At 44.4% G+C, this 26,897-nt stretch overlaps 1 protein-coding gene across 1 annotated transcript; it reads right to left on the bottom strand.

Annotated features, from left to right (window-relative positions):
- Positions 1-999: 999 nt before the first annotated feature.
- On the bottom strand, positions 1,000-26,897 carry grm5a (glutamate receptor, metabotropic 5a; the record flags this gene model as incomplete). Its single annotated transcript, XM_080013499.1, has 17 exons — positions 1,000-1,960; positions 2,876-3,045; positions 3,167-3,349; positions 4,105-4,230; positions 4,546-4,704; positions 5,382-5,568; positions 8,316-8,433; positions 8,722-8,848; positions 9,847-10,015; positions 10,118-10,242; positions 10,327-10,448; positions 11,011-11,246; positions 15,668-15,917; positions 24,555-24,669; positions 25,203-25,470; positions 25,991-26,124; positions 26,697-26,897. The coding sequence occupies 17 exons, from the start codon at positions 26,895-26,897 to the stop codon at positions 1,000-1,002; spliced, it is 3,651 nt and encodes a 1,216-aa protein (XP_079869625.1).

The raw sequence follows: 26,897 nt of genomic DNA on the forward strand, positions 1-26,897 counted from the left end.
AAAAAGTATAAGTGGTTCCCTAGAAGCGATGACATGGCATATTCCCTTTAAACGTCGAGAGGTCCGGTCCTTTATCCCAAGCTCTGTTCTCAAAACCTTAGGGTTTTAAAGAAAAGTAATGCACGCTCCACACGGAAATAGTGAAACAGTTCCTGTTCTGGGTTTTCCGGCGTCTGTGCAAATGCTCCCACTGCATTCTGAGTCAAAACGATGACATTCTCCGACCATGTGATAGCTCCCATAATAGTCAATTCATGCGGCGACACATTGAAACCTTGCATGTTCCAGTCAAGTCATCCAGTCATCTCAAACTTGAATATTGAAGGCTTACGGCTTACTTTTTGGATATATGGACGTCCTCCGAGCCGTACAAAAAAACAGCTTTACAAAATGGTAACATCAATAACAAAAACAGGTTCACGAAAGCACGCCGTATTTAACCCAACTGACCTTTTAAAAATGTGCCGCTTTCAATCATAACTAATAATGCCAAAAGTGAGGCTTGAATGTACTATGTTCCATGAACTATAGTGAACTTCATGCCTTTTCTTGCTTCATCAGGTTTTCCAACTTTGAGAACTGCAAGGGTTTGCAATCCACTTCACAATACTTGCATCAGTATTGCTTTTAAAAGTCTCGGAAAAGTCAAACTGTATATATTCCTTCTCATTATTTTTAGTATAGCAAATTTCTCATTCATGTCTCACAGACAAAGCAGTACCGACTTGTTTCCAAACAGAGCCTTGAAGTTTAGCTGCAGGTTTAAAAATTCTTTGGCTGCTATTCTCTCTCTCGCGGCGGATTCACGCGTGGGTGTCCGTCCAACCGAGGCAACTCTGTCTCACATAACGAAAGAGATAAATAAACGAAGAGGCAATCCATTAAAAGTAAACATTCATGAGCGAAAGAGTAAACATTCATCAATCCTTTTGGAGTTTGATGGCACATTGCAGACGTGACGACGGGTTGAACCTTGGAGGTGAGGTGATGTGAGGAGGTCTACAGAGAGGAGGAGCTCTGGCTGTAGTGTCTGAGCAGAAGCTGGTCGTACTCGGCCTCGGAAGCCGGGGACACGGACGGGGGCGAGTCGCTGTCGGAGCCCAGTGACGAGTCTCGGAACGGGGAGGGAGGCGTCAGAGCCACCAGCTCCTCCATGTTCCTGGACCTCCTACCACCTGCGCAGACTCCGCCCACGCGCTCGTAAATCGCCGCCATCGGTCGATTCTCGCACACGGCGGAGATGACTGCCACCTCGGCGACGGCGGAGGCGGCCGCCCTGCCGCCCCGGGGCATGAGCGAGGCGGGCGCGCAGGCGTTGCCATCTGAGGTCGGAGGAGGAAGGGACTCGGGCCCGGGGGCGCCTCCTGGCGGCGACCCTGGAAGCATCATGGTGTTTAACTCGCTGATGTTGGCAGTGAAACGACTCACCACACTGCTGATTTGGTCCATGATGGTGGCGGCCTGAGGATGGCCACCGATCATCTTGACGCCGATCTCACCCACGCTGATGATGTCCTCCAGATCACCAACGTCACCCATACTAACATGTGCCTCACGACTGCTCTCGGCGGCCCTTCTACCGACGGCGCATCCACCTCGCTGAGAGCTCTCAGACACATAGGTGGGTACAGCGAGCGCAACTTCTCCTGCCTCTCTCGTGTGGAAAACCCTTTCTTTGCCGTCATGCTGGCTGACGGTAGGAAGGGAAGTTTGGGAGGGTGGGCCGGGTTGGTGTGGATAGTTGCCAGCAGGAAACAGCGGGACTCTCTGTGGATCAGCATACTCCTCTTTTACACCGGTGTCTGGCGGCGTGTCAGCTCCTTTGGAGAAGGGCTTGATGATGGCTGTTTGGTTCACCTCCCCCTCCTCCTTTTTCTTCACGTGGATAGATATTCTCTTCCACAGGTTGGGTCTGTAGCTACGTTCATTCTGCACCCATGTCACCGATTTTCCATTCGTACTAATAAGAGAACCATACAAAAAATACTTAATTTAGAGGGCAGTACTGTGCATGCAACCAGTAACATCAGTCACCACAATGGATCAAGAGTAAAGTTAAGAACATACAAATGAGCGAAGCCTGTACTTTAATACCCTGAGGTTCAACCTCCAACGTTCTCACTCTATCCTTTGCCTTGCAAACATCTCCCGCTCTATCGCTCCTTCCCTGGAAAGAGAACTCTTTCAAGGCTGCGAGTCTCCTATGGGGATAGTTAACCTAAATGTAGCAGTCCGCTTAGCTCCAGGAACAGCTTTTCTTGGCTTCTTATCCTATCATTATAATTTGAGCAATTAAAGGCTTTTTTTTTAAAGGGGGAAGAGCTGTTAATGATGCTAATGTGTTCCAGAATACATCACACCCAAAGTTTCTATCTCCAGTCACAGACTCCTGGACTAAATGATCTAAAGAAAGGCAACATGAGCACAAGTGCAAAAAGCGAAATCTCAACAATGTCTATGATGATCTGCCATGTCTCCAGCTGCATTTATGTTAAGCTATATTTACCTGTTAACAGCCTCTTGGCCTCTGCACCACAGCCACATAGTTTCATGTGGTCATGTATTGCTTGACAGTAGATACTGTGATCAATACTGACAGGGTTGGAGATCTTTTTCCTCTGGGACCACTCATACAATAAGCCAAATGAAGGAGTACTGCATGGCAGGGATGTTCTGATAGTGAGTGAGGTGGGTTTACTGTAGGCTGATAGGAGAGTAGACTGGAAGTAAGCATACTGCCCCACTGTCAGACAAAAAGCTATGGATACCCTGGATACCTGTCAATACCTCCGACTTCGCTGCATAAGAGGTTCCACGGATCACATATTTTACATAGTTACAATTCTTTCCCCTTTCCTTTTGCCAAATGTGGTACCTGATGTTGTCCTGCCTGGAACCGCGGTGTCTGAACAGGTTGGCCATACTGCTGGAGGATTTAGCTGCTTTAGCTGCGATCTTGGCATCGCCAACATGCATGCGGACCACCGTGGATGTCGTAAACGCACTACGCACGTTCTTCTCCGGCTTGGCGAGCATAATATACACCTGACAGCAAGAATGGACAATCAGTTACACTTTGAGTAAGATGATATCTATGAGAAACAGGCCTGTTTGTTTGGTTAAAGATTTTGCCCTGAGCCAGATTATGTGACTCCCCGTTTCTTACCTTTGGAGCAAACATGCAGCAAAGAGCGACGGTGGCGCTGAGACTGACACTAAAGCACATGGTGATGATCTTGTAGTTGGAGCCAAAGTAAATTGGGACAAAGGCCAGCCAGATGATACAGGTGGTGTACATTGTAAAGGCGATGTACTTGGCCTCATTGAAGTTGGCTGGGACATTTCTTGTCTGTGAGAGAAAAAGATTTTGACAATGTATATGACACAATAAAAATCTTAACGTCTGTATATTATGTACAAATGTCAAGTCTTTAATTAAAATTACAATATGATGGACTGCAGCCCCTGCTGGAATCGTAACCTTAACATGGTGGAGGTGTTTGTATACCCCACTGAGTTTGGGGGCTATGCCGTCTGGCCCATGGCGCCTGGTAACTAGAGTCTGTCGAAACGCTGACTCAAAAGTTCTGCTGAGGGACTTCAACGCCCATTTAGGCAATGATAGAGAGACCTGGAGACGTGTGATTGGGAGTAGCAGCATGCCCAATCTGAACCCGATCTGTGTTTTGTTATTGGACATCTGTGCTATCCATAGACTGTCCACAACAAACACCATGTTGGAACACAAGGAGGTTCATAAGTGTACTTGGTACCGGAACAGCTTGGGTCGAAGGCAGATGATCGACTTTGTAGTGGTTTGATCGGATCCGATAGTGGAACCTCAGATAGAGGAAGAACAATGTGGATTCAATCTTGGCTGTGGAACTACTGACCAACTCTTTACCTTCTCACGGATCCTTGAGGGGTCATGGGAATTTGCAAGACCAGTCTGCATGTGTGTTGTGGGCTTGAAAAAAGCCTGGAGGAAGTTGATTGGGAAAAGGACGTCTGGGCTGCTGAGTCTGCTACCTCTCCAACCCAGACCTGGATAAGCGTCACAGTAATGCATGGATGGATGGATTATGGACAGTATATCACAAGCACCTTAAAGGCGTAGAAGGTACAGCTGAGGATGAGCAGGCCGTTATAGCCCAGCGGAGCCACGACGCCCAGCGTGGTCAGATTACAGATCAGGTGGACCTCGCGGATACTGGGGTAATCGTAGATTACCTGCAGTAGCATGGAGGAGAGATGCTTGTGCAAATTAAGTCATTACTAAAGTACTAAAATGTTTTTTCAGATACAATCAGTTTGTAAAAAGGGTTATTATGTTTAAGTTCGAATCTGCTAAAATGCAGACATTAGGGCAGCCACACCTGGACTTTTAGCACTTTACGATAAACCAGATCAATGGAATGTTTCTTAGGGTTCCAAGTACGTTCCAAATGTAGTTTTATAGACTATAGGATCGAGGTCTTTTTCCACCAGGGCATTAATTTAGCAACTGGACTCAGATATGGACAAAAACTGGACACACACACACACCTGAGGTGGCTCTATGATGAGGAGGGCCACTATGATCCCCAGCTGCAGCAGTATAAGTATGAATGCAATGATCAGCTGTGCGCAGGCGGACATGAAGCGTGGTTTCTTGGTGCAGATCTTCTTTTTGCTGCCCGCCAGGATGCGGGCTATGCGATTGGTCTGTACAAGCACAACAGATTAATCAATTACAAACATGTTTATTTTATTGTTGCTGTTACAATAGTCCCTTTCCCAATTCACAGGCTTTTAACATGAGCAACTAGCCCAATGTTTGTTTGCTTACTTCAAGGACCATCCAATAGCTGATGCTCACTCTTACTTCCAACAGCAATGGCCTATTTTGTAGATGGTTGTGTAATTAAATGTAATTGTTTCCCCAAATGTTACCACGAAAGTGCATTTATTTTCTCTTAACAGCCAGTTATGTCTCAAATTTTGAGGTTAGGGTTAGTTCCGTTAGTTCCATTAATTCAACTCAGTGATGGTTGTTTAATGAGGCCCTTTCATATGAATATTGTATTTAATATATTGTGACAGTTGTGATCATTAACAGCACATATGCAACCCCCATTTAAATCAGATGTATTTGCAGAACATCAACTGCGCTAAAAGTCATGTCAATATATATTATAAAACAAATATACAATATACAAAAAAGAAATATAAAATAATAATAAAAATCGCATTTAAAAAAAACAACAAAAAATAATACAATAGTTATAAATAAATATAATAATAAATAATGGGTATATTTTTTTTAAAGGTAGTTTGTTTGGAAAAGAGTATCAGCTTTATCTTTAGCCCCTTGCAATGTTAAAACAGCTAAAGCATCCCACCTTGGTGACTAGGGCGGAGTAGCTCATGGCGGGGCTCAGGCCGATGCCCAGCCTCTGTAGGTAGCAGTACACCACGTGAGGCTTGGCGATGAGACTGAAAGTGCACAGGTATCCCAGGAAGATCCCTGCCAGAATGATATAACACAACTCACGACTGGATGACTTGACGACAGGGGTGTCCCAAAACCTGTAGATGTAAACACAGGACACATTAGGGCTGAGAATTTTAAAATCAAGAAATGAAATTCAGAAATCTTCAAACTTTTTTGTGTTTTTACCAAAATGCATAATGTAACAAGCTGAACTATTTGTTTCAAGGTAATGTTATCAAGTAGTTTTTGTTGGGGAAGCAGTTTTTGATGCACCCTGGGAGCTCTTAGAAGTATGGCTGTCCCTTACTGAATGACTCAGATCTCTATTCTGAAACCTGCGTTTGTCAATCCCTATCACAAGTCATATGAGGAAATGGCCAGTTTATGGCGATGAGAATCACTTACTCATTCTGATGTGCCAAAATTGGACACGTTGTCAAAAGGGACCCTGGAATGAGGTCCTACTTCGCTAATCGTTTTACCAATAATGACAATGAAATGAGTAATGAGTAAAATGTTGAATGATTTTTTTCCCCTTTGTGTGCCCTGTTCTGGTCCTTGGTTAGTTTATGGTTGTCAAAACAAACCATTTGTCTCGATTATAAATAATGACTCAACTTCCCTGGAACAGACAAGATTAGATCACAGATATAAAAAATGAAAGATGAGACCAGACTGAATGTCATAATTCAAATGGAAACAATATAAAATGATTTTACTTCGTACAATGGAAGTGATGTTTTAAGACCAAATTTTCTGTAAGTCCAACTGTGAAATCAATATTGGCCGATCAAATTTACTTAAAAGGTAATATATATGGTTTTATTCATCATATGCTTACAATTTGAAGACATGAATGAAGCACAGTATATAAATTGTATAATAGAATGGCATAAAGTTTACTACATATTACTATACTACCAATCGTTATAACCACACAGCAGTCATTTGATGTTTCTCTTCCTGGCCTATCTGTTGTCTGGCAGAAATAAGGCGTGCATAGACTTGCTGATTGTTCTCTGGGATACGAACGTAGAAGAGAAATCTTGAAAGTTTTTCAACATTTTTGTTTTGCCAGGGGCCTTGTTGTTCTTAAGGCTCCTGATGGCATCTTGAACCTCTGTCATGGTGGGAGGTTACCCCATGTCTTCTCTAATGAGACTCTGGGGGATGTGACTGGTAATGTCTGGTTCAGTTGTGAGTCAGGGTTATGGAATTCCTGAAAGTGCTCCTTCCATTGGGCATTAATGGGCTCGTTGTCCTTCAGCAGTGCTGAAAAAGTTTCTGGTGTCACCCGAGTTCGCCAGTCTCTGGGCATGTACTCAAGGGTGGTTTTACAAGTATTGAGCATGGTGGCTTTGAGCAGACTCCAGTGCTCTTCGAAGCCATCAGGATGTTCCTGTCTGAGGCTTTCCCCAAGAGCGGTCTGAAGGCGCTGCTGGGTGTCTAGTTTCATCAAGGCTTTCAAGATTTAGTCTTGGCCGGATCTGCTTCTTTTGAACCCTCCCCTTCCTCTAGAGTTTGAAGGACATCATGGAGCGAATGAGGCGATGATCTGTCCAGCAGTCATCCTCATCGGTCATGGCCCTCGCGATGTTCACATCACGGCGGTCCCTGGCTCGTACAATGACATTGTCAATGAGATGCCACTGTTTGGAGCGGGGGTGTCTCCAAGATGCCTCAAATTTGTTTTTCTGGCGAAAAACAGTGTTAGTGATGGTGAGGTCGTAGAACTCCATTGAAGTCGATGTTCCCAATGACTGCCTTTCAGATAGTGCCCTCCCAGAGATGTCGGTCCCAGCCGACCCTGGCGTTGAAGTCTCCTAGGAGATTAATGTTTTTCTCCCTGGGGATTCTTGACAGTGTCTTGTCTAAGCAGGCTTAGAAGGTCTCTCTTACTTCCTCTTCAGAGTCTAAAGTAGGGGCAAAGGCACTCACAACTGTTGCCATAGGGTTGTTGGCAAGCACCAGGTGGAAGGTCATGAGAGGCTCACTGATCCCCACAGGAAGTTCTGAGACTTGACTGATGAGCTGCTTCCCGATGGCAAATCCAACACCATGGATCCTGGGCTCATCAGCAGATTTTCCTTTCCAGGAGAAAGTGTAGCCACCCTTCTCCTCCTTCAGCTGTGCTTCGCCTGCCTGTTGGGTCAGGGCAGCTGGGTCCATCCGGAATCCCCTCAGTTGGTATCTCTACAATCTACGTCAGAGATAATCTTGGTATATCACCAGAAAACAAAAAAAATAAAAAAAATAAAAAAATAAACAAATAAACAAATAAACAAATATTTATTTATATATACAGTGTATACTTCAAATGTGATGAAAACGACTATTAATGATTATTTTTCGGGAACATCTTCATCACCAACGTGCCTCTTATGTTCACCGAAAAATACAGACTCTTGGCAACCAGAATAAAATCAGAGCAAAAAAAAAGCTCCTAGCAAAAAAAAAGGTCTGGCTTATTTATCTCCACAGCATTTACTTTTACCTCTACTTGTGATACTTAACTACATTTAATTCTATTCGACTTCATTCCTAAGACTTTTACTCTAGTAGTATTCCGATGAGGGACTTTTACCAGAGTAGTTTTTTAGTGAGATATCTCTACTTTCACTCACATGTGGCTTTCCACTACTTTTCCCACCACTGTTAATTGCCACAGATACAGTAAAATAGTACTTTAGACTGAGAACTTACAATGCTGTAGGCCTACACACACACACACACACACACACACACACACACACACACACACACACACACACACACACACACACACACACACATACACACACACACACACACACACACACACACACACGTTGTGTAGCATTACTTAATGAAGACAGCTGTGACAAACAGCGTGGCCATGAGACCCAGACAGGCGAAGACCACTGCAGCAATGGGCTCAGGGTCCCCCCAGCGAACGTACTGAACTGGGATCGGCTCGCAACCTGAGGGAGGATTAGCAGACAAGACACTGAAAAAGTTAAAAACCCTAAAACACTTTCTTAGGTAGACATCTCTTAGGTCACACGTGTTTGTGTGAGTAGTAGAAGGTCCGCAGTGATTCTTTTTCTGTGAGGAAGCAGGATTTGCAGATGCCTGTGAAGACTGGCAGGGTCAGCTCGAATGTGACCAAGTCTGACCCAGATTCAAAGCCCTCCTGTCCCCGCTCTTAGATTATTCTAAATATGACTATGCAATAGTTGTAGGAAAACAGTGAAAGTGTGTTTGTTTACCAGTGAGATCGTCCGTGGGCCAGGAGCCCAACAGGCACGCTCGACACGTGTACTCATCATATACAAACTCGTTGTCCTTGCAGGGCGTACAGGTCCAGCAGCAGCTCACCTCACCTTTGCGGATCACCTAGAAATAAACAAAACCATCCTTGGATCAAATAAACAAACATACAGCATTTTCAGTAGGATTGGTATGGGAGCCCAATCCTGCCACATCAAGCAGAAAAAAAGGATTCAGATTTTTTTCCTCGCAATTTCATATACGCATTTGATAAGCTTTACATTCTTGAAAGGGTTCACGCAGCCTGTATACTATGCCTGCGGTGCGATCGTCTTCGCTTCTCAAGATGGATGATTTTCTGGAGGACTTTTTTCATCTTGGTTTTACCAACAAAGAGATGTAAGAATTACCGGAGGAATCACACAATATTAAAATAAGTCCCTGCACACTGGATAGAAATCTACATCATAATCATCTTCGGTGGAGAAGAAACGAGGCGCATGAAGCAATGGGGGCCTCCTCCATACACCAACAGCTTCAGGTCCACCGCATGGATATAAGTGGGTGCACCAAAAAATGTTGGCTGGCCAGTATAGTCACCGACAGAGAAGCTGTCTGTCTGCGCCTAACGGACGCCTATCGACGTTTTCACCATATAATAACCAAAGAGCGGTGGGTTCAAACCCCAGGGGAAAGTCCCCAGCCGCCCCACCTTGCCGAAAATGCCTAGACCACATCGTGCCCAACGCTCTCAAAAGGTGCTGATCCTTTTTAACCCCACCCCCGCTGCAGAGGAGGAAAAACAAATCTGTGTTGTACGTATGGGTGTAAAATCAGAGTCACATTTATTGTTTATATGTTGGCCATACGGCATCCATTGCAGCCTGGCCGTCCTGGAAGGGGGCTCCCTCCCACGTGACCCCTTCTCAAGGTCTCTTCTGGAGGTGAAGACGAGGGGATTCCGTTGATTTTCGATGTGAAATGTGAAGCTTGTGATGACCTTTGAGACTGTGCTGTGATGAAAGGCTTAATGAATGAACCTGATTTGACAGGTACAGATTCACCCGTGAGCATATTTTATGTCCCTCCTCGTCTCCGCCAGATACCATCCCATCTCCACCCACCTTGATCTGTGCCTTCTGGCAGGGCTCCGAGCACACCGACTGGATGACGCCGCTGCTGTTAATCCAGATCTCCTCGTCGTCCATCCTCAGGCCGCCCTGGTCCCAGCTTCCCACGTGGATGTAGCTGAACGCATTCTCTCCCATCTGCTTGAAGTTCATTATTTCATACCTGAAATACATAACGTTCTTCAAGAATAAGACCGAAATTCATTTAGGTTCCAATGACTTTCCTTCTTTCCGTCCTTCCTTCCCACCCAGTGAAGCTCCTCACCTGCCCGGCGAGTCTCCGTTCTGGTCAAAGTGAATGGTCTCACCGTATACACCGGTGAAATTGGTTCTCATCAGGAAATCTAAAAGCTTGCGTCCATCAATGGGTCTCATGGCAGCGCACAAACCCTTGGGACCGCCAGGAAAAGGTGAAGAATTTTAGTCACCCTGTACACTCTTCAAACAGATAAATACCTGATTGACCGGACCCACCTTGTACCCTGGACAGAGGGTTTGCTGCATGGCATGCAGACCGTACGCCATGGAGTAGATGGCGTTGATGACAAAGCCCATCTTAGTGTCCTGAGCGTACTGGGGGCGCAGAGACTCTCTCCCTGTCAACGGCAGAGACCTGATCAATGAGGAAATGCCCACTCTTTTTAGGGCCAGGTTTACTAAGGCAGGCGGCCTCAAATTTTCTTATTACAACAGCCGACATGCTGAATAGCGCATTGGCTCCACTGTATATACAGTGCAGTATGTCTGCTGCACTCTAATCAGTGTTGAAAAGAAGTGGAAGGAAAAGTAAACCCTGTCCACATTAAGTAGAAATTCTAAAGGTGAGGTAACCAAAAATAAAACTATTACAAATTGGCGTAACGCATCAAGCACTAAAGGTTAAATGGATGCAGCCCAGTTTAGTAAATCGGTCGTGGCAAATTTAGATGCTCACCTTCCCATTTTTTTTGCATTCTACCGTACCATTACCGCTCCTTAAACGAGGTCAGAAACATTGAAACATCGCTTGTCAGCGGCAAACTTTGTTTCTACACACAAAGAGCTTGTAGAGCTGCGGTTCTTTCGGATTGACGCCACCGCAAACAGCTCTTAATGTGAGGTCCATGTAGAAGCTGTGGTATGTGTACTGTACGTATACCATGTGTGTACTGTACTAACGGGTGCACGTCCGGTTGTATTGGATGCTGTCCTGCGGGTGTCCCCTCAGGCGGCACTGGAAGCGATGTTGCCAGAACTCGGGGAACCAGGGGTTCCTCAGGTTGGTCTCCGGCTTCAGGTTCAGGTAGTAGTCGTCGAACCAGGTGACATAGGCCGACTTCAGCTTGATGGTGATGCCGCCGGCGGCCTCCTTCTGGAAGCCGTCGGTCACATCGGACCTGTCCGCCCAGCCGTCGCTTGAGACGAGGGTGAAAAAAAAGAGTTGTCAGAAATCTCCAGAAGGTCAGAGGTTGCAAGTGGGCAGCAAAGCAGGACGCAAAGCAGGTAGGGCAGGAGGGGCTGGCTGCTTAAACAGGCCGGCCCATGAGGGCGCGGAAGCGTGTGGTGCTGTCAAGTTGTCTGACAGAACTAGCTCCTGCAAGCTACGCGTCATTTAGTAAATCATTTTTTGAGTCAAATAATCCTCATGGCCCATGATTATCAAGCCATAGTTGAATCACCATTTACACTCAAGTGGCAAGAAGGTTGGAGGGATTGGCATCGATTATCATTAAAAAAAAAAACAGAAACCTGCTTCCTCCTTTTCCAATTCATGAATCCAGGGTGCATATTTAGTCCCTAGTACCTCTGCATCATGACGCTGTTGTACAAATAAAAGGGCGTGGCTAGTGATTCGAATAACTGCTCTCTGGGGAATAAGAATGGCAAAGGGGGGGATTATTATAATGTAAAATGTTGTATATAATATTTAGCCATTATCAATCCATTTATATACAAAGGACCGTCATGGACCGATTGAGATTAAGTGAGTTTACTAGTCAGTGCACACTTTTTTCTTCGTGACCATTTTCCCGATGAGTAACCTCACATTTTTTTTTCTTTTTTTGTATCCCCTCTATTTTCGGGTTTTGGAAAATTTCCATGATACGGTGAGACACTTTTTCTGCTCCGGCTGACAATTGCGGGGACGCAATTTTCCAAAGTACGAAGCTGCCTTTTAAATTTGAATTGACGGATACAAAGAGAGCCGAAACCGGAAAATAAATCCAAAAAACAAAAGAATGTGAGCTATCACGAAATATGTAAAATAAGTCTGTGAAAATAAGTAAGCAAGCCAAAACCCAAATTGAGTTTGGTCCTTTAGGGACTTCTTTACGGTTGTCGACCCATGGACACTAACCTCCGCTATCTGGCAAGAGGAGCAGTAGAAATCCATTTTTGAAAACGTAGTCGGACTCACAGCCCCAGCGTTACACAACAGCGGTGTGGGTGTCTGTTTTTTTTTTTTTTTTTTGCATCTATTCTCTCGGCGAGGCTGAAGATGGTTTCATAACCCATCCTTAGAGGAGTGATCACAGAAACGGAGGGATTGGTTAAAAAAGAAAGGCACAGGGATGTGAAAAGCGTGGCGGGGCCGCGGCCGCAAATAGTTCCCCATCGCTGTCGAGCGAGAGCATGTGAAGCCCACACAGCGGCCCGAGAGGGCAGCTTGGTGTGTGCTGCACCGCCAGCGGGACACACATCCACACGCACACACACACTGTGGTCTACAGTGTTCCCAGCTCTACAGTGCAGCACTATGGCAGGTTTTTTTTTTTTTTTTTTTTTTTCGCCACCCGTGAAGTTATAAGAGGACGTGTAGTGGTCTTCATTCCAGTTTGGAGAGGAGTCAAGGACCCGCACCACGCTGGGCAGAGGAGCACCGATGGAACAGAACGGAATAGACAAGACTACGGCTCAAAAGCCCAAGTTTGAGCCGAATTTAGTACAAAATGGCGGATGTAATGGCCAAACTGGCCATTAAATGTATTAAACGTACTGTTTAATACACATTCAAGAGGATATTTTTTAACATGTACTAGTCAGGTGGGGAGATGGAGGATTAGGCCCAGCACCAGGAAATGCATTTTTTTTAACCCGAGCCTTGCATTTTTTCGGCACTGGCAATCGACACAACTGCTCAGCGTCGGAATCGTTCTTTGAATTGATCCAGTGTTGAGAGACAATGGGGCAATCGCGCTCACCGAAGAACGCGGCGGCGATTGCCCCATCGCGGCTCAGGGTGCCGAAGCTCCCCCAATATTGGATCAATTTCAAAGATTCTAATGCCAGATCAAAAAATAAGACTTAGGTTCAAAATACCAGTGTCAACATGGATGCATTTTTTCCCGGTGTGCAATAGTGTCAGACAGTGCACAAACAGGCACAGCAGCAAGCTGTATGGCATCCATGTCCGTTTTGGTGTCGAAATACCGCTAGATATTTTGCCTCTCACGGGAATTCCCGTGGAGTGCCGGACCGCCATTAAAAACTCTGTCCGTCTGTTCTCCGTCTTTAGATTTTGTGCTCCTCAAAGACGACAGTTGTTACGTGTGCGTGAGACTGAAAATATGCAAATTTCAGTTCTTAAACCAAAGTTTCATTGTCATCTACGTTGTGAAAAAAAATCGCGTAATGTGGACGAGGCTTAAGCTCCGTCCTCCAAAATGCTTTCTACCAAACTACCCGCAAGAATAGCTGAAACCAGTGTTTTTTGGGGTTTTTTCCCGGAGAGGAATAACACGATTTTTTTAATAATCCGTCCGTCTAACCCATCTCAAACATCTTTCCATCTCCATCGCGGCGGCGGCGAAGGGAGGAGGGAGAACGAGTGGGTAGACAGGCGGGGCCTTTGGGGACAGAGATACTGCTCCAGCTCTGGCAGACTAAATCACTGGCACAGAGGGATAGGACCCTTAATTGGCAACCGAAAGCTACATATAACTCGAGGCTGTGTTTCAGTAGGCGTGCGTGTGTGTGTGCGTGTGTGCGTGCGTGCGTGTGTGTTGGGGGGGGGTTATTTTCACACACTTTTGAATATGTGAATCCTGTGGGTGGATGTCTATTAATGATTTGACTGTGCATACAAAAAAGAAGTGTCCATCTGGGTCCTTTTCAAATCGATTTAACATCGGAACAACGATTTGACGATATCAATTGAATTTCACCTTCAAATACCGCCTCAAATAAGGCTCCGCAGCAGCGGGATGTAGTTCAAGGTTATTTTATATTTCCTGCCGTCGGATTTGAGCGACAGCCTACATATGTTGCCCCTAATAAGGGAAGGCCTTCGTCGAGCACCAGGGACTAGACTGAACTAGAGACCGAAAACCTTAAAATAAAACATCTTACTCTCAGATAAATTGAAAAAAAAAAAAAACCTTGCGATAACTCAACCCCCCCCAACGTTTCCCTCTGTTTCCGACTATTTTCTTCATCTATCAGCCAGGGCCTCGCTACCGCCTCCCCCCGAGTTTTTTTTTGCCCTGTCTAAATTGAACAGCTCTATAAATAGCGCTTTTCATTTCAAGTGGTGATTATTTCTTTTTGCTAAGAGATTCATTTTTTACGGCAGCTATTGAGGAATCATCATAAAAACCATCATAAATACTAACAGAAAAAACGCTTACTAAATGTCCATGAAGGTTAGGGATTAGGGATTAGGGTTAGGGTTAGGGTTAGGGTTAGGGTTAGGAATTTGTGTTAGGGTTAGGGATCAGGGTTGGGGGGAGGGCAAACATAAAAAAGAAAACGTAAAATGTAATGTAAGGTATATGACCTGCCCATGCGCACCACGTCACCTTTGAAGCAGAAAACTGTATTTATATCATAAAAAAGTTTGAATGACTTACATGGCTATCGAAGAGAGGAGAGATGGAAGTCGTGACGAAAGCGATGATTATGATGGTGGTGGTGATGATGAAAAGACAAACATTACATTAAATACATCTAAAATCACACTTATGAACAAGAAGCTGGATGGAAGTTTAATCTTGTTATTGCTAATTAATTCAACTCTTTTTTTCATTTTTTAAATTTGTTTATGCATTACTCACATGTACATTCCATGTAAACGTATCGTGATTGGGGGAAATATTCCTTGTACAGTATACTTTTCACCTACTGTCTCTTTATTACAGCTGCAGTCACCTAGTTATCTTTTTGGTTAAATTACTTTTTCTTTTGAATATTGCATTACTGGGTATGACTTGGAGATGAAACATTCTGGTGCTGACATGACACCGGCTGAACTGTTGGGCATCGACAAATGAAAACACAAATAATACCAGCAAATAGAAAGCAATATTGAAACTTATATTACAAGCAAATAAAAGACAAAGAAAATACAAATGAAAATAATAATACAAGCAAATAAACGACAAATAAAAAACAGATAAAAAATACAAGTAATAATACAAGCAAATAAAAGACAAATAAAAATACCAATAATAATACAAGCATAATAATAATGCAGTTATAAAAGACAAATAAAAGTACGCCGCTGCCGGAACTCTTACATCTTTATGCACTATTGTATATACATATACAATCAATTATATTTTGAATTGTAGATACTGAGGTTTAATGGTTTATTGTTTATCTTTCGGTTCATTTTTTATTGTATATTGTAATTTTTAAATGTTATTACATTTTTAACTTTATTTTTCATAAGGGCCCAATTTTTTTCTATTTCTTATTTTTACTACTTTTTTGCCATCATTTGTTCTGATGTATGCTGCTGCAGATTTTCATCCACTAAGTATATAATCTTATCTATAAAACGTTGAAACTTTAAAACTGGAACCGCGTGCTGTATGCGTGCAGGCTCTGCACTCACCTGCCCACCAGCAGGAACTCTCCAACCAGACGGCGGCGTCTCATGGCCATCAGTATCCCGCGCACAGTCATACCCTCACAGAAGCAGGCCACCACGCGGGCCTTGGGCAGGTGGCCCCGCAGCTTCTCCAGCAGCTTGTCGAAGCTCTGCTCGCCGGCGTTGCTGTAGATCTTATCTGAGTGGGCGATGCAGATGCCTTCCGTCGCCGCCATGTCTTTAAATGCCTCCATGCCGCTTTCGCCGTAATTGCCTGGCGTGCAAACCATATGCATCGGCAGGTAAGCAAATACACAGTAACTGAAAGCTGTATTATTGCAAATGCTGTGATCAAAATGTTTTTGTTTGTATTAAGTATTATTATTCAGTATTATGTTATTATTTAATATAATTCAACAGTCGCAACAGATTGTTGTTATCACTGGATGCCAAATTTCACTGCTGATATTACTGTTTGGCACTTTTCAAGAGGTTTATTTGTCACATACATATACATACGTTCATACATATTTGCAGTGAAATGTCTTAATACTCTTAGTTCTTTTTGTACTGCTGCAATTACACTTTTATTGTATGCCATTTTCTTCACTGCTTTTATTACCTCATACAACTTGTGTAGCAAGATGTGTACATAAACAATATGTCTTATCTCTTTTTAAAAGGTAGTATTTAAATTTGCGTCACTTTCTCAACTGCACTGTTTTATGCTGCAGTAATTGTCATGAATCCTCCCTGATCTCCCAGTATTTATATTTGTTTTCATATTTTATTTTCATCTGGTCATTTCCTCATGCCATTCACTAACCTCCATGTCATTTCAGATCCTCCCAATTCTCTTTGCTTTGCTGTCACTCCCTTCCCTTCACCTGGTTTCCCCCGTCTGCAGCTCATTCCCTTGTTAGACCCTCAGTATAAATATTAGTTCACTTCCCTTTGTTCTCTGCCAGATTGTCTCTTGCATTACGCTCACATCTGCCCTATTCCCTCGACCCTGATTCTCTGCCTGATTCCCTGGACCCTGATTTCCTGGACCCTAATTCTCTGCCTAATTCCCTGGACCCTGATTCCCAGTTTGCCTTCTCTGAGGGATCTCCTGGTTTTGACCCCTGCCTCTTTCTTGGAATAAACCTTGTGAACTTCTTACCTGATTGTTTTTGTGTTATGCCTATCGGTTCACATCCGTTCTGAGTCAGTGAGTGTAACAGTGACGCTTGAATTTCTCTCCAGGGATTAATAAAGGCTTATCTTATATTAAATATTTGGTAGTATTTATTGATTTTCTTTTTCTGGTAATCAGATATCCTTAGAGGATAACTTGCAGGGATTTATATTGCAATAATAAGTTTTATTATTGTTATTGCTTGGATTTTTATTATTAACCTTTTTATAAAGTAAAAATATCTTCTATCTTCTTGAAGTATCTGAAACATGGCAACCGCAGTACGCACAGACATGGTTGAGGCCTCGTTGGAACTGGGACATTTCAGACATCTTTTGGAGACATTTGAAGTATAAATTAGTGAAAAACTGCAATTTTACCGGAAGAAGAACATTGGCACGACTTCATTAGTTTGAGGAGCAGGGCACTTTATGACATCGTCAGCCGAAGTTATACAAGTCCGAGCTTCGTCTCTCGGAACTCATTCTTATCCAGCGACCTGCACCCTGTGGACTGCATAGTGTTTGCTACGGGTAGACCAGTGATATTCAACCCGCGGCTCTTTAAAGTCTTATTTAAAATTAAATAAAAAAATGTAAAACAGTATTTGGATAAATCTTGTCTGAGACATTTATCTGCAGTATTGAAAATTGAATTTCCCAGTATTCAAATCAACCTTATCAATGGCTTCGAGAGAGAGCGCGATTATAGAGATTTGTTTCCTGGTAGAGATCAATGATCTGTTCACTGAGTGATCAATACCTGATCACCTGGTTTCCACTGGCAATTTTATTATTAATTATTCATATTTAATTATATTATTGCCGTATATAAGTGATAACCTGGAGCTGCAACTTATCACCAGACCAACAGTGAGCCACACGAGACCACCGTGTCTAAATCCTCCATCGACCTCCACGCTACAAGCACCACAACAGCCTCCATGCAATTAAAAACTAGAACAACAACTTTTATATCCATCCACAGTTTTATTTAAGCCATTTAACTTAATTTTAGTGCAGTATTCCAGAGAACACGGCATCTACAGCTGCAGCCGCAGCAGACATGCGCAGACGAGTCAGCTAGTCGCTTTCTCTACGTTACTTCCGGTTTGCCGTCTCCTGTAATCCATGTGAACGCAGCACAACTTATTCTAGCTCTCTGTTTGCAAAGTGCGAGAAAACTGTGTGACAGTGAGAAAACAGTCTTCGCAAGAAGCTGGTAGTAAAAACATGGTAATAATAATATGGTAATGTAATAATAATATATTGCAATTATTGCATACGTCATGCCTTTCATTCCTCAATAAGATATTTCTAGTAGCCTCATTTTAAAATGCACCATGGTTTGATGGAGGAAAGGGACGTTTCATAAATTGGTCTCTTGCAAAATATTTTTGTTAATGTGGCTCCTGAGCTGGGAAAGGTGGAGTACCACTGGCGTAAACAGACAACGCAATTGCATTTAATAGAAACTCTGAAAACTGTATCCCACGCTGCGTTTCATCAAACCCTGCAACCTATATTTATTGGTCACAGAAGGTGTTTTCAAAAACATTAAATCTACATTAAAAACAGCGTCCCTCTGGCCCAACATCGATGTGGACACGACGGACTCGAAGCGACCCTTGATCAAGACAGGTTATCCTCATTGCAACTGAACCTCGGAAACCAATCATACGTACCTAACATGATCAAACTAGACCCCGTGTATTTCTGCCTGCAGCTATATTTCATATTTAATTTATATGGAAAAGTGTACATTCAGGTCTGCCATGTCTGTAAACCTTACGTAAACGTAAACGTAAATATCATCCTGTATAGAGGATTTTACCATTAGTTGCTTGGACTGTTTAAACTGCGAAAACTGTGACCGCCCTGTTTTAATCGCAATCCAATTTGGTCTGTTTCGTAGTTCTGTCCATCTCTCTGGACACCGTCTTATTTCATTTAAAGTAATGAGATGGTGAACTCTAATGGATGTCCGTGACAAAAAAAAAATCCCTGTTCTTTGTATAAAATAATGTAAATGTATTAGAACTAGATTTAACTGAGGAGATTGAACCAGCTTCTACAACTTTGACAGGGAATTACTCAAGCTGTATCCCAACTTGCCGTGATTTGTCTGTTTCAATCAGGTTATAATAGACTAGTGCTCCCTCTAGTGGTTGGAAAATGACAGATTGCAGCTTTAAATTGGTACAGATATAATATCACTTTAGACTCGGTGTCGACAATGCTGTGCTGTGATACACATGCACGCGCACACACGCAAACAAACACATGCAGTATGAAAATAAACAAACTTGTGGGTGGAATGCCAACATAATGACCCAGAATCTGGCGTATTCCCCCACGCACTCTCTGAAAGCAGGTCACCTATTTTCTGTTACTGAGAAAATATGCTCTCAGTCTGGCAGGTGATAAGGTTTCATCATCTGAATTAAACAAAAATAATATGGAGGGATCCTTCTAGTGCCGCGCGTGGGAGCCAGGGATTATTTATATAGATTTTGGCATCATTTGTTTGCAAATTCTTCTGGGAGGTAAATATAATCCATTTTTTTTCACCCATATGGAAAGATGGTTGACCGAGGGAAAAAAAACACATTTTTGCTGCAAAGAACCGCTGTGCACTCTCACGGATAGCTTCCTGACTTTGTCGATTAATCGAACTTGTAAGCTTCCTGTACCATTTCCTAAAATGACTTCGGGGCGGATGTCACAGACCGAGCAACATTGGGGTTTTTAACATCAAGCACACAGTATGTCTTGCAGTGACTGGGTCATGGGGCATGGAAAAGTATTCAAGTAAATCCCCTTCCATGTCATGTCATGTACACGCACACATACACACACACACACACACACACACACACACACACACACACACACACACACACACACACACACACACAGCTTAAAATTCTATGGAGGAATTCAGGATTTAAGGTATTATTCTGGAGAGGGATCTTTTTCCTCTGATCACATGAGCAGAAGTGAGCGTAGTGGAAAATTCTTCCAGAGATCAGCCTGTTTGTGTTACGTAGATGTTTTAGGGTCTGTGTGCGTATGTGCGTGTGTGTGTGTGTGTGTGTGTGTGTGTGTGTGTGTGTGTGTGTGTGGGGTGGGGGGGGGGATGTCTTCTGGCAGTGTTTCCCAGCCTTTTTTCATCCATGGCACACTTCACTTTGAAGTAATCCTGCGGCACACACACCACTATCCTTTTAACCACTAGAAATGTGAGAAACATGTAGAAATGTGCTTATTATTACTGCCTTGTAATCGTGGTGCATGACTCATCTGCTCGATTGCTTTGTAGCGAAACAAATCTTTTGAATGACTCGGGAATCGGGAGTCAATCCGGGAAAAATAACTACTCAGGATTAAAATAAAGCCCAAGGACAAACAGTTCAAAGCGTTTGGTACAATTCTCATTGAATGTCACTGATTTACTCTTTGCTTTCCACCAAAATAAATCATTTTAAGAATTAAAGGATTCTTGAGAATTCCATTCACAACCTCAGAAGGCGAACCGAGTCTTTTGACTCTCGTTCATAATTCGCAGGAAGTCCTGTCTTATTCACCGTGAGTTCGGCCGACTGAAACAAACGAATCAAGGGTCGGAAAACCGAACGACTCGTTTTACCGAGTGAGCCGTCAAGAGCCGAATATCAGAAAATAGCCGAACCTTTCGTCACTATGAATAGTCCCCGCTCTCTGAGTGAAACGTGTTCTGCTGGAGCTGCTATTTTGTCTGGAACTGATGAGATCGACAAATTAGTGCAGCCTTGCAATTTCGATCTTGCAACACAAGAGCTCATTTCCATTCCTTCTTTTTTTTAAGTGGAATTAGAAAAAATGTTGACATCACACCTGGCGAGGTCTCACGGGGACACACTTCAAAACACTATCTTTTGGGGTAGCAATCTAAATCAGCTCTAATAACAAGACATTTTTTGGAACAATATTACGCCCAATATCTTGATTACCTACTTTGACTGAGCTTGTTGAACTAAGAAAAGGTAACGTCTCAAGCTAACATCTCGAGGTAACATCTCAAGTAATATTTTGACATAGAGACACAGAAATACATTGGAAAATGAGTCTTTTAATGTGATGAGCAGCTGTTCGTGACAGTGCACCATAATATCCAGAAGCCTCAAAACCACCATCGTAGATGTTGCCTCGAAAGCGTTCTTTGCCCATTCTCATGAGGACGGTAATACATTACATTTGATCAGTAAATGATCAGTGCTCTACAGGCCGGTGCAGAGAGCTTAAGAGGGGTAGGTGCGCAAAGAAAAATTAAAAGGGCAGATGGAACAGGGTTTGGGGGGGGGGTGGGGGCCGGGGTTAGAGAGTGACCGCGCCCCCCTCGGGATGGCGCCCTAGGCAGCAGCCTATGTGGCATAAAGGAAGCGCCGACCCTGCCCATTATATATATTCTGTCTATCAGTTTCTTCCTCCACCAATTCTACCGATAAAGACTCGTTTGGATACAACCGATGAGGACGCGTTCAGAACGTGTACCTCATGAATATTCATATCTTGCCCTGAAAATAAATCGGCTCCCTGCTGCTCGTCTGGACTTTCTCGTCTCCATTTTTCTGACGGGCGAAATGAAGACGTTTATTGTGGAATTTGTGACTTATTAAAACACTATTGTTGCCACGTTAAATTCCTGCCGTGAAAATAATGTCGGGAAAGGAGTTATTGTCTTCATTTTCCCCACTACAACCACACAATGGCCATAATTTGGGCTCATACTTTTATAATTTAACCAAATTGACAATTGATTTTCGAATTTTGATAAAAGACTAAAATGCTCCACTCTGCCTTTGCCCGACTCTCCGGGAGAAATAGTCCCCCCATCAGCGGCACCCCCTTTCCAACTGTCCGACTAAAACTGTTTCCGTTTTTTTTTTTTTTTTTACTTGTGCTGTCAGCATGCTGGTTATACAACACTGAGTATTTGTATGCTATTGCATCTAGGACAGAGTTAGTCTGCAATGGTGCGCTGCAATGACATTTCACTGCATATATGTATAAACATATGTATATGACAAATAAACCTCTTGAATCTTGAATCTTGAATCAAGTGGAGTTCAACTTCTCAACCTGCAATGCAACTCTTTGTTCATTTCTAAATCAGCAAGAACTGCTGCAACAACTCTGTCCTGTGGACAACCTGTAGGATGACAAGATCAAGTTCAAGAGATTATAAGATCACAGCTTTTTGTTATACAAAGCCGCCACCAATGCCCCTCTTTGGAGAACCATCTCACCATGTTTTGGTCTTCAAACAACTGATCACTACTCCAAGAGGAGGAGAATTACCACGGGTGAGACAAATAAACATGGAACCAAACAGACGACAACATGTATCGAAAAAAAATTGTTGATTTAGTCCAGGAAAATTGGAACAGCACGTGGCCTCTTCCTGTCATAGTTATGGCAGTAGATGAGGGAGAAAAGGAGAGGGATGCAACCAGGAGGCTGCTGGGGGGGGTTCAAAGCAGGTGATGGTGGGGTGTGTGTGCCGCCGATGAAACCGCCTGTATGTGTGTGTGTGTGTGTGTGTATGTGTGTGTGTGTGTGTGTGTGTGTGTGTGTGTGTGTGTGTGTGTGTGTGTGTGTGTGTGTGTGTGTGTGTGTGTGTGTGTGTGTGCGGTATTATATCGTAGCACCTCCAAGCAGTGGAGAAAGCCCCAAAGCCACCCCTGAGTCCCGCAGCCTTGGAGACACCCCACGGCTGTAGCCACAGAAGACCCCCGGGCCCCCAGAGAAGCCGGAAGCCCGCGGAGCAACCCCCACGTTTAGCCCCGAGGAGCATAACCCAGTTCCAGAGAGCGCGAGGAGACCCCGCACCCCCGGTGCACAGACATACAGCCCAGCCCAAAGTGCAGGCACAGACCGCAGGCCCGGAGCCAGGTTCCGTGCCGGCAGACCGAAACCCCGCCGTCCCACCACAGCTGACCAGACACCCCACCCGGCCACAAGCCCCGAACCATCCATGCAAAACAAAAACAGAATAAAATGTGCCTGATAAAAAGGGCACCATGGAAATAAGGGAAAAGCGGCAGGTACTCGGGTGCTCGGGTGCCACCCCCGCACGTGCCTGGTGCCCTCAAGCTCAGTGTTGCCAGATTACAGCTTTGTATTCAATCAGTGATAGAAAGGGTAAACGAAGATAGGGCTTAACTTGATCGCTCTCAGGAATCATGAGGTTGAGCTCGATCGCCTTCATTTTAGCAACAGGTCAAGGCAGCGTCAGAAAACAGCCCGGCGTTGAAATTAAAATTGAAAAAGCATCCCACAGTCCGCACGGTCTGATCACTTTCAAGAGGTTGGATTGGTATTTTCAACACAGGTGAATGGAGCGAGGAAATCACAAAGAGAAAACCAAAATAAGTTTCGGCTCTCCCTGATCCCAGAACCTGACCCTCCGAGTTGACCGAGACCGGTATCTAGAGACCACAGCTACGGTGAATGAAAAAGGTCTTCATCACACCTCGTCATTAAAATAAACGAGTACTATGAGTGCCTGAGATCAAATCATCACACAAACAAGTGGAAAAGCCTTCCAGATAAAGAAATAATGAAGAATACCTTGGTTGCATTTACCCTTCCGAAGTCTTGAATACCCAACTTCGGGTGAATTTGCATAGTTCACTCTAAAACTAGTAGTTCTTTATATACTTTGTGAAGTGTACTGTAATAAAAATGTAACTATCAGCATTATCAGAGTTAGGGGGTTAAGGTTTTAGTTAGGGATATGGGGTTAGGGCGTTAGGGTTGGGGTTAGGAATAGGGGGTTAGGGTTAGGGGTTTTGGGTAAGGGGGTCAGGGCGTTAGGGTTTGGGTTAGGGATAGGAGGTTAGGATAAGGGGTTTTGGGTTAGGGGGTCAGGGTGTTAGGGTTGGGGTTAGGGTTAGGGGGTTAGGGTTAGGGTAAGGGGGTTGGGGGGTCAGAGCGTGAGGGTTGGAGTTCAGGGGTTTGGGTGAGTTACATGCACATATAATTGTGTACATAGCTGCATGGCCACGCTAATCGGAAACAAATCAGAGAAAGGGCAAGATAACAGAAACAATAACAACAGGCTTAATGCATCTGCTATTACTCACGTCTAGCTAAATAAATCGTTAGCAACAGTAGCGATGGTGTCTGCAGACACACACATTCAGCGCGTCTCCACATCATTAATCCCAGTTTTGCTTAAGCGCTTGTCCAGTGGCGTCCGATAAACAAGGCAGCAGCAGCAGCAGCAGGGAATGAGTGGTGTTTCAGGGAATCCGAAATCTATACTGGTTTAAACTTGCCGGCACCAGGCCAAAATGACTGTTCTGCCTCGGGGTAGAAGTGAGACGGATTTGCTTGTACAAAGCTATCAAAAAGGATCCAAGTATCAAAGATATTTGGCAGCTAAACGTGTGGTCTAATGAGTGTTCAGGTTTGACCAAAGGACAAAGAGAGGGATAGAGAGATGGGGGGCGAGGGGATTTCACACACTTGGTGTTTCATTAAAGGGAACAGTGTGACACAAGCAGCATGTAAAGGTAGAAACACATACACACACACACACGCACGCACGCACGCACGCACGCACGCACGCACGCACGCACGCACACACACACACACACACACACACACACACACACACACACACACACACACACACACACACACACACACCTACATATGCACACACACACACACAGACACATCTTGCCTTCGGTGTGTATTGCCGAAACATAGCTCCAGTTGTACCGCTTCACAATATCCACCATGGCTCTGGCCTGCTGAGCGTCAGATGGAACGACCCTCATGAAGTACTTGTACAAGCTCTGTCGGAGGAAACAATAACGCTGATAATAAAGTACACAAAGCACCATGCACTTAAAGTGGTAAAATCCGTAAGATTGTTTTGTTTCCCATATTTGATCCTTTTTTTTCAGCACTACATTTTTGAAGAAACCAAATGGATTTGCGTTATGCTTACACCCCTCTGTTTGCTGTTTCCATTTTTTGGTGGTGGGGTCCATCACCTTACCGCAAGAACGCGGAGATCGGGGCTCGCGCGAGAAGTGAAAAGCAGCCGTGGTGAATTTTTCTCAAGCAGCGTGGCGATTTGTGGTCAGTAAACTGATTACCCAAATAGAACAGTACCCCGGGATGGAAAAGTATTCCAGACACTTCTCATAGATAAGGGCGTACTTTGGAGAAAAGAAAGTGGCCATCATCTAAACCCGGATGTTTTGGATAGAATTCTGGGACTTGTGGGTCGCCTAATCCACCCAACACTGACAATCATATGGATTTCCACTTTAAGATTAGGAGTGTACATACAGCAAAATGTCTGCTGCACCAATCTTCCAACCTTGTCACTGAGATCCATGCTGGTCGCTGAGTAGGCGATCTGAGGGATGTTGAAGAGCTGCAGGAGGTTCTGAACCTGGATGGCGACGGAACTGGACCCGGGCCCGATCAGCCCCACGATGGGCTTCTTCCCCTGAAGCAGCGTGGCCCCGCCCTCCTCCCCGGCGCTGCAGCGGCCCTGGCTCTCCTCCTCTTCGTTGGACACCAGGGTGTCACGAATGAACTCTATGCTTTGCTCCAGTGCCACGGCTGAGTGCCAGCACGAGTCCCTTTCGTGGAGACGGATAAAAAAAAACGACACGTTGTGGTTGTGGGCAGCAGGGGAAGAGTGGAGAGAACTAGGAGGAAACATTTGGGACAACAATATACTCTCTGTATACTATCTCAATTTTGGTGCATTGAACAGGGCACCTCTGCCTTTGATGAGTGCTGTACCTGTAGTTTATTTTCTTATTAAACCCCTGTAGAACCCAACCCTTAAGTTTGATTCTCTATAGACGGATGAATCAAAAAGCATAGGAAGAGACGTTCAAATCATCAGAATTCTGTAGGGAATTGCATGAAAACAGGTTCTCTATTGATATGAATGTATATTATCCCCACCAAACAATCAGCGTTCACCAAGACTTTTTGGCTGAAGGTAGAAATGCTCACCCTATACTGCACCACTATGTAAGAAAAAGTGCGTCTACCCTCGAGAGCTTCCTCCGTAATTAAGCATCCAGTCGCAGATTTTCCCCCGGTCTGGTGACGGGAAGCTACAACACGGATGGATAAGTGGTTTCTGACCTGATTTCGCAGCCAAGAGTGATGTTTGGGAGAATATTCGGGTCCGCGTTGATCTGGTCTAGCGTGTGCATCATGGCCTCCACCCTTTGAATCCCGTACTGCTCACGCACCGCACCGCACTTGCGCTCGTGGACCTGAGTGACGTGGAAGATGAAAAAGGTAATGTTAGAAGCCTACCGCTGGAAAGGTAAGATAATGTAACCCTTTATTCATCACCAGGAGTTCTCAAAATCTCGACAGGCCTCTTGATGTTTTAATTTATGGAAGGCCTTGATGGTCAGGGACGATATAGTTTGTCGTCAGCCGCTGAAGCCTCCCAATCCGCTTTAGGCTGTATGACAGTGTTATGCCATCTACACCAAAACACGACTTCCAAAAGACAGCATCACAGATTAAAACACCTTTTTCCCATCTCAGCAGTGCACACACTACAGGATTTAGCAAGGGCTGGTGATCACAGGGGATCGCATGTCTTGGGATTTTACCTTGCAGGAGCCTTAAACCTGAAGATTTGATAACAATATAAAATTAATCTGATACTCCGAAGACAAGAGACCCTTAGGACAAGGGATTTCCTTACGATTCTCTTCAGGGTCCTTGAAAATTTGTCTGGGACTCAAAAATCTTCGCGTTGGAGGCCCTTTGGTATAAAGTAGGCGTGAATGTACACAACAATCACAGTACATTACACAATAGATCCTTATACCTTGTCGGCTGGAGGTTGGTGGTGGACAGAGAACAGCGCTCCTATGATGACGTCCCCCGGGATGTGAGCCAGCACCCGCCTCTCGTTGCTTTGGGCCGCGACGCCAGGACCCGCCACCCTGGGGCTCAGCAGACCCAGGTCGGCTCCCCACAGCACGCTCACCGCCAGGAGCCTGGCGCACAAGCCCCCTCTCTTCCCCAT

This window comes from Zeus faber (assembly GCF_960531495.2).
Source record: "Zeus faber genome assembly, chromosome: 14".
NCBI classification, from domain to species: Eukaryota; Metazoa; Chordata; class Actinopteri; order Zeiformes; family Zeidae; genus Zeus; species Zeus faber.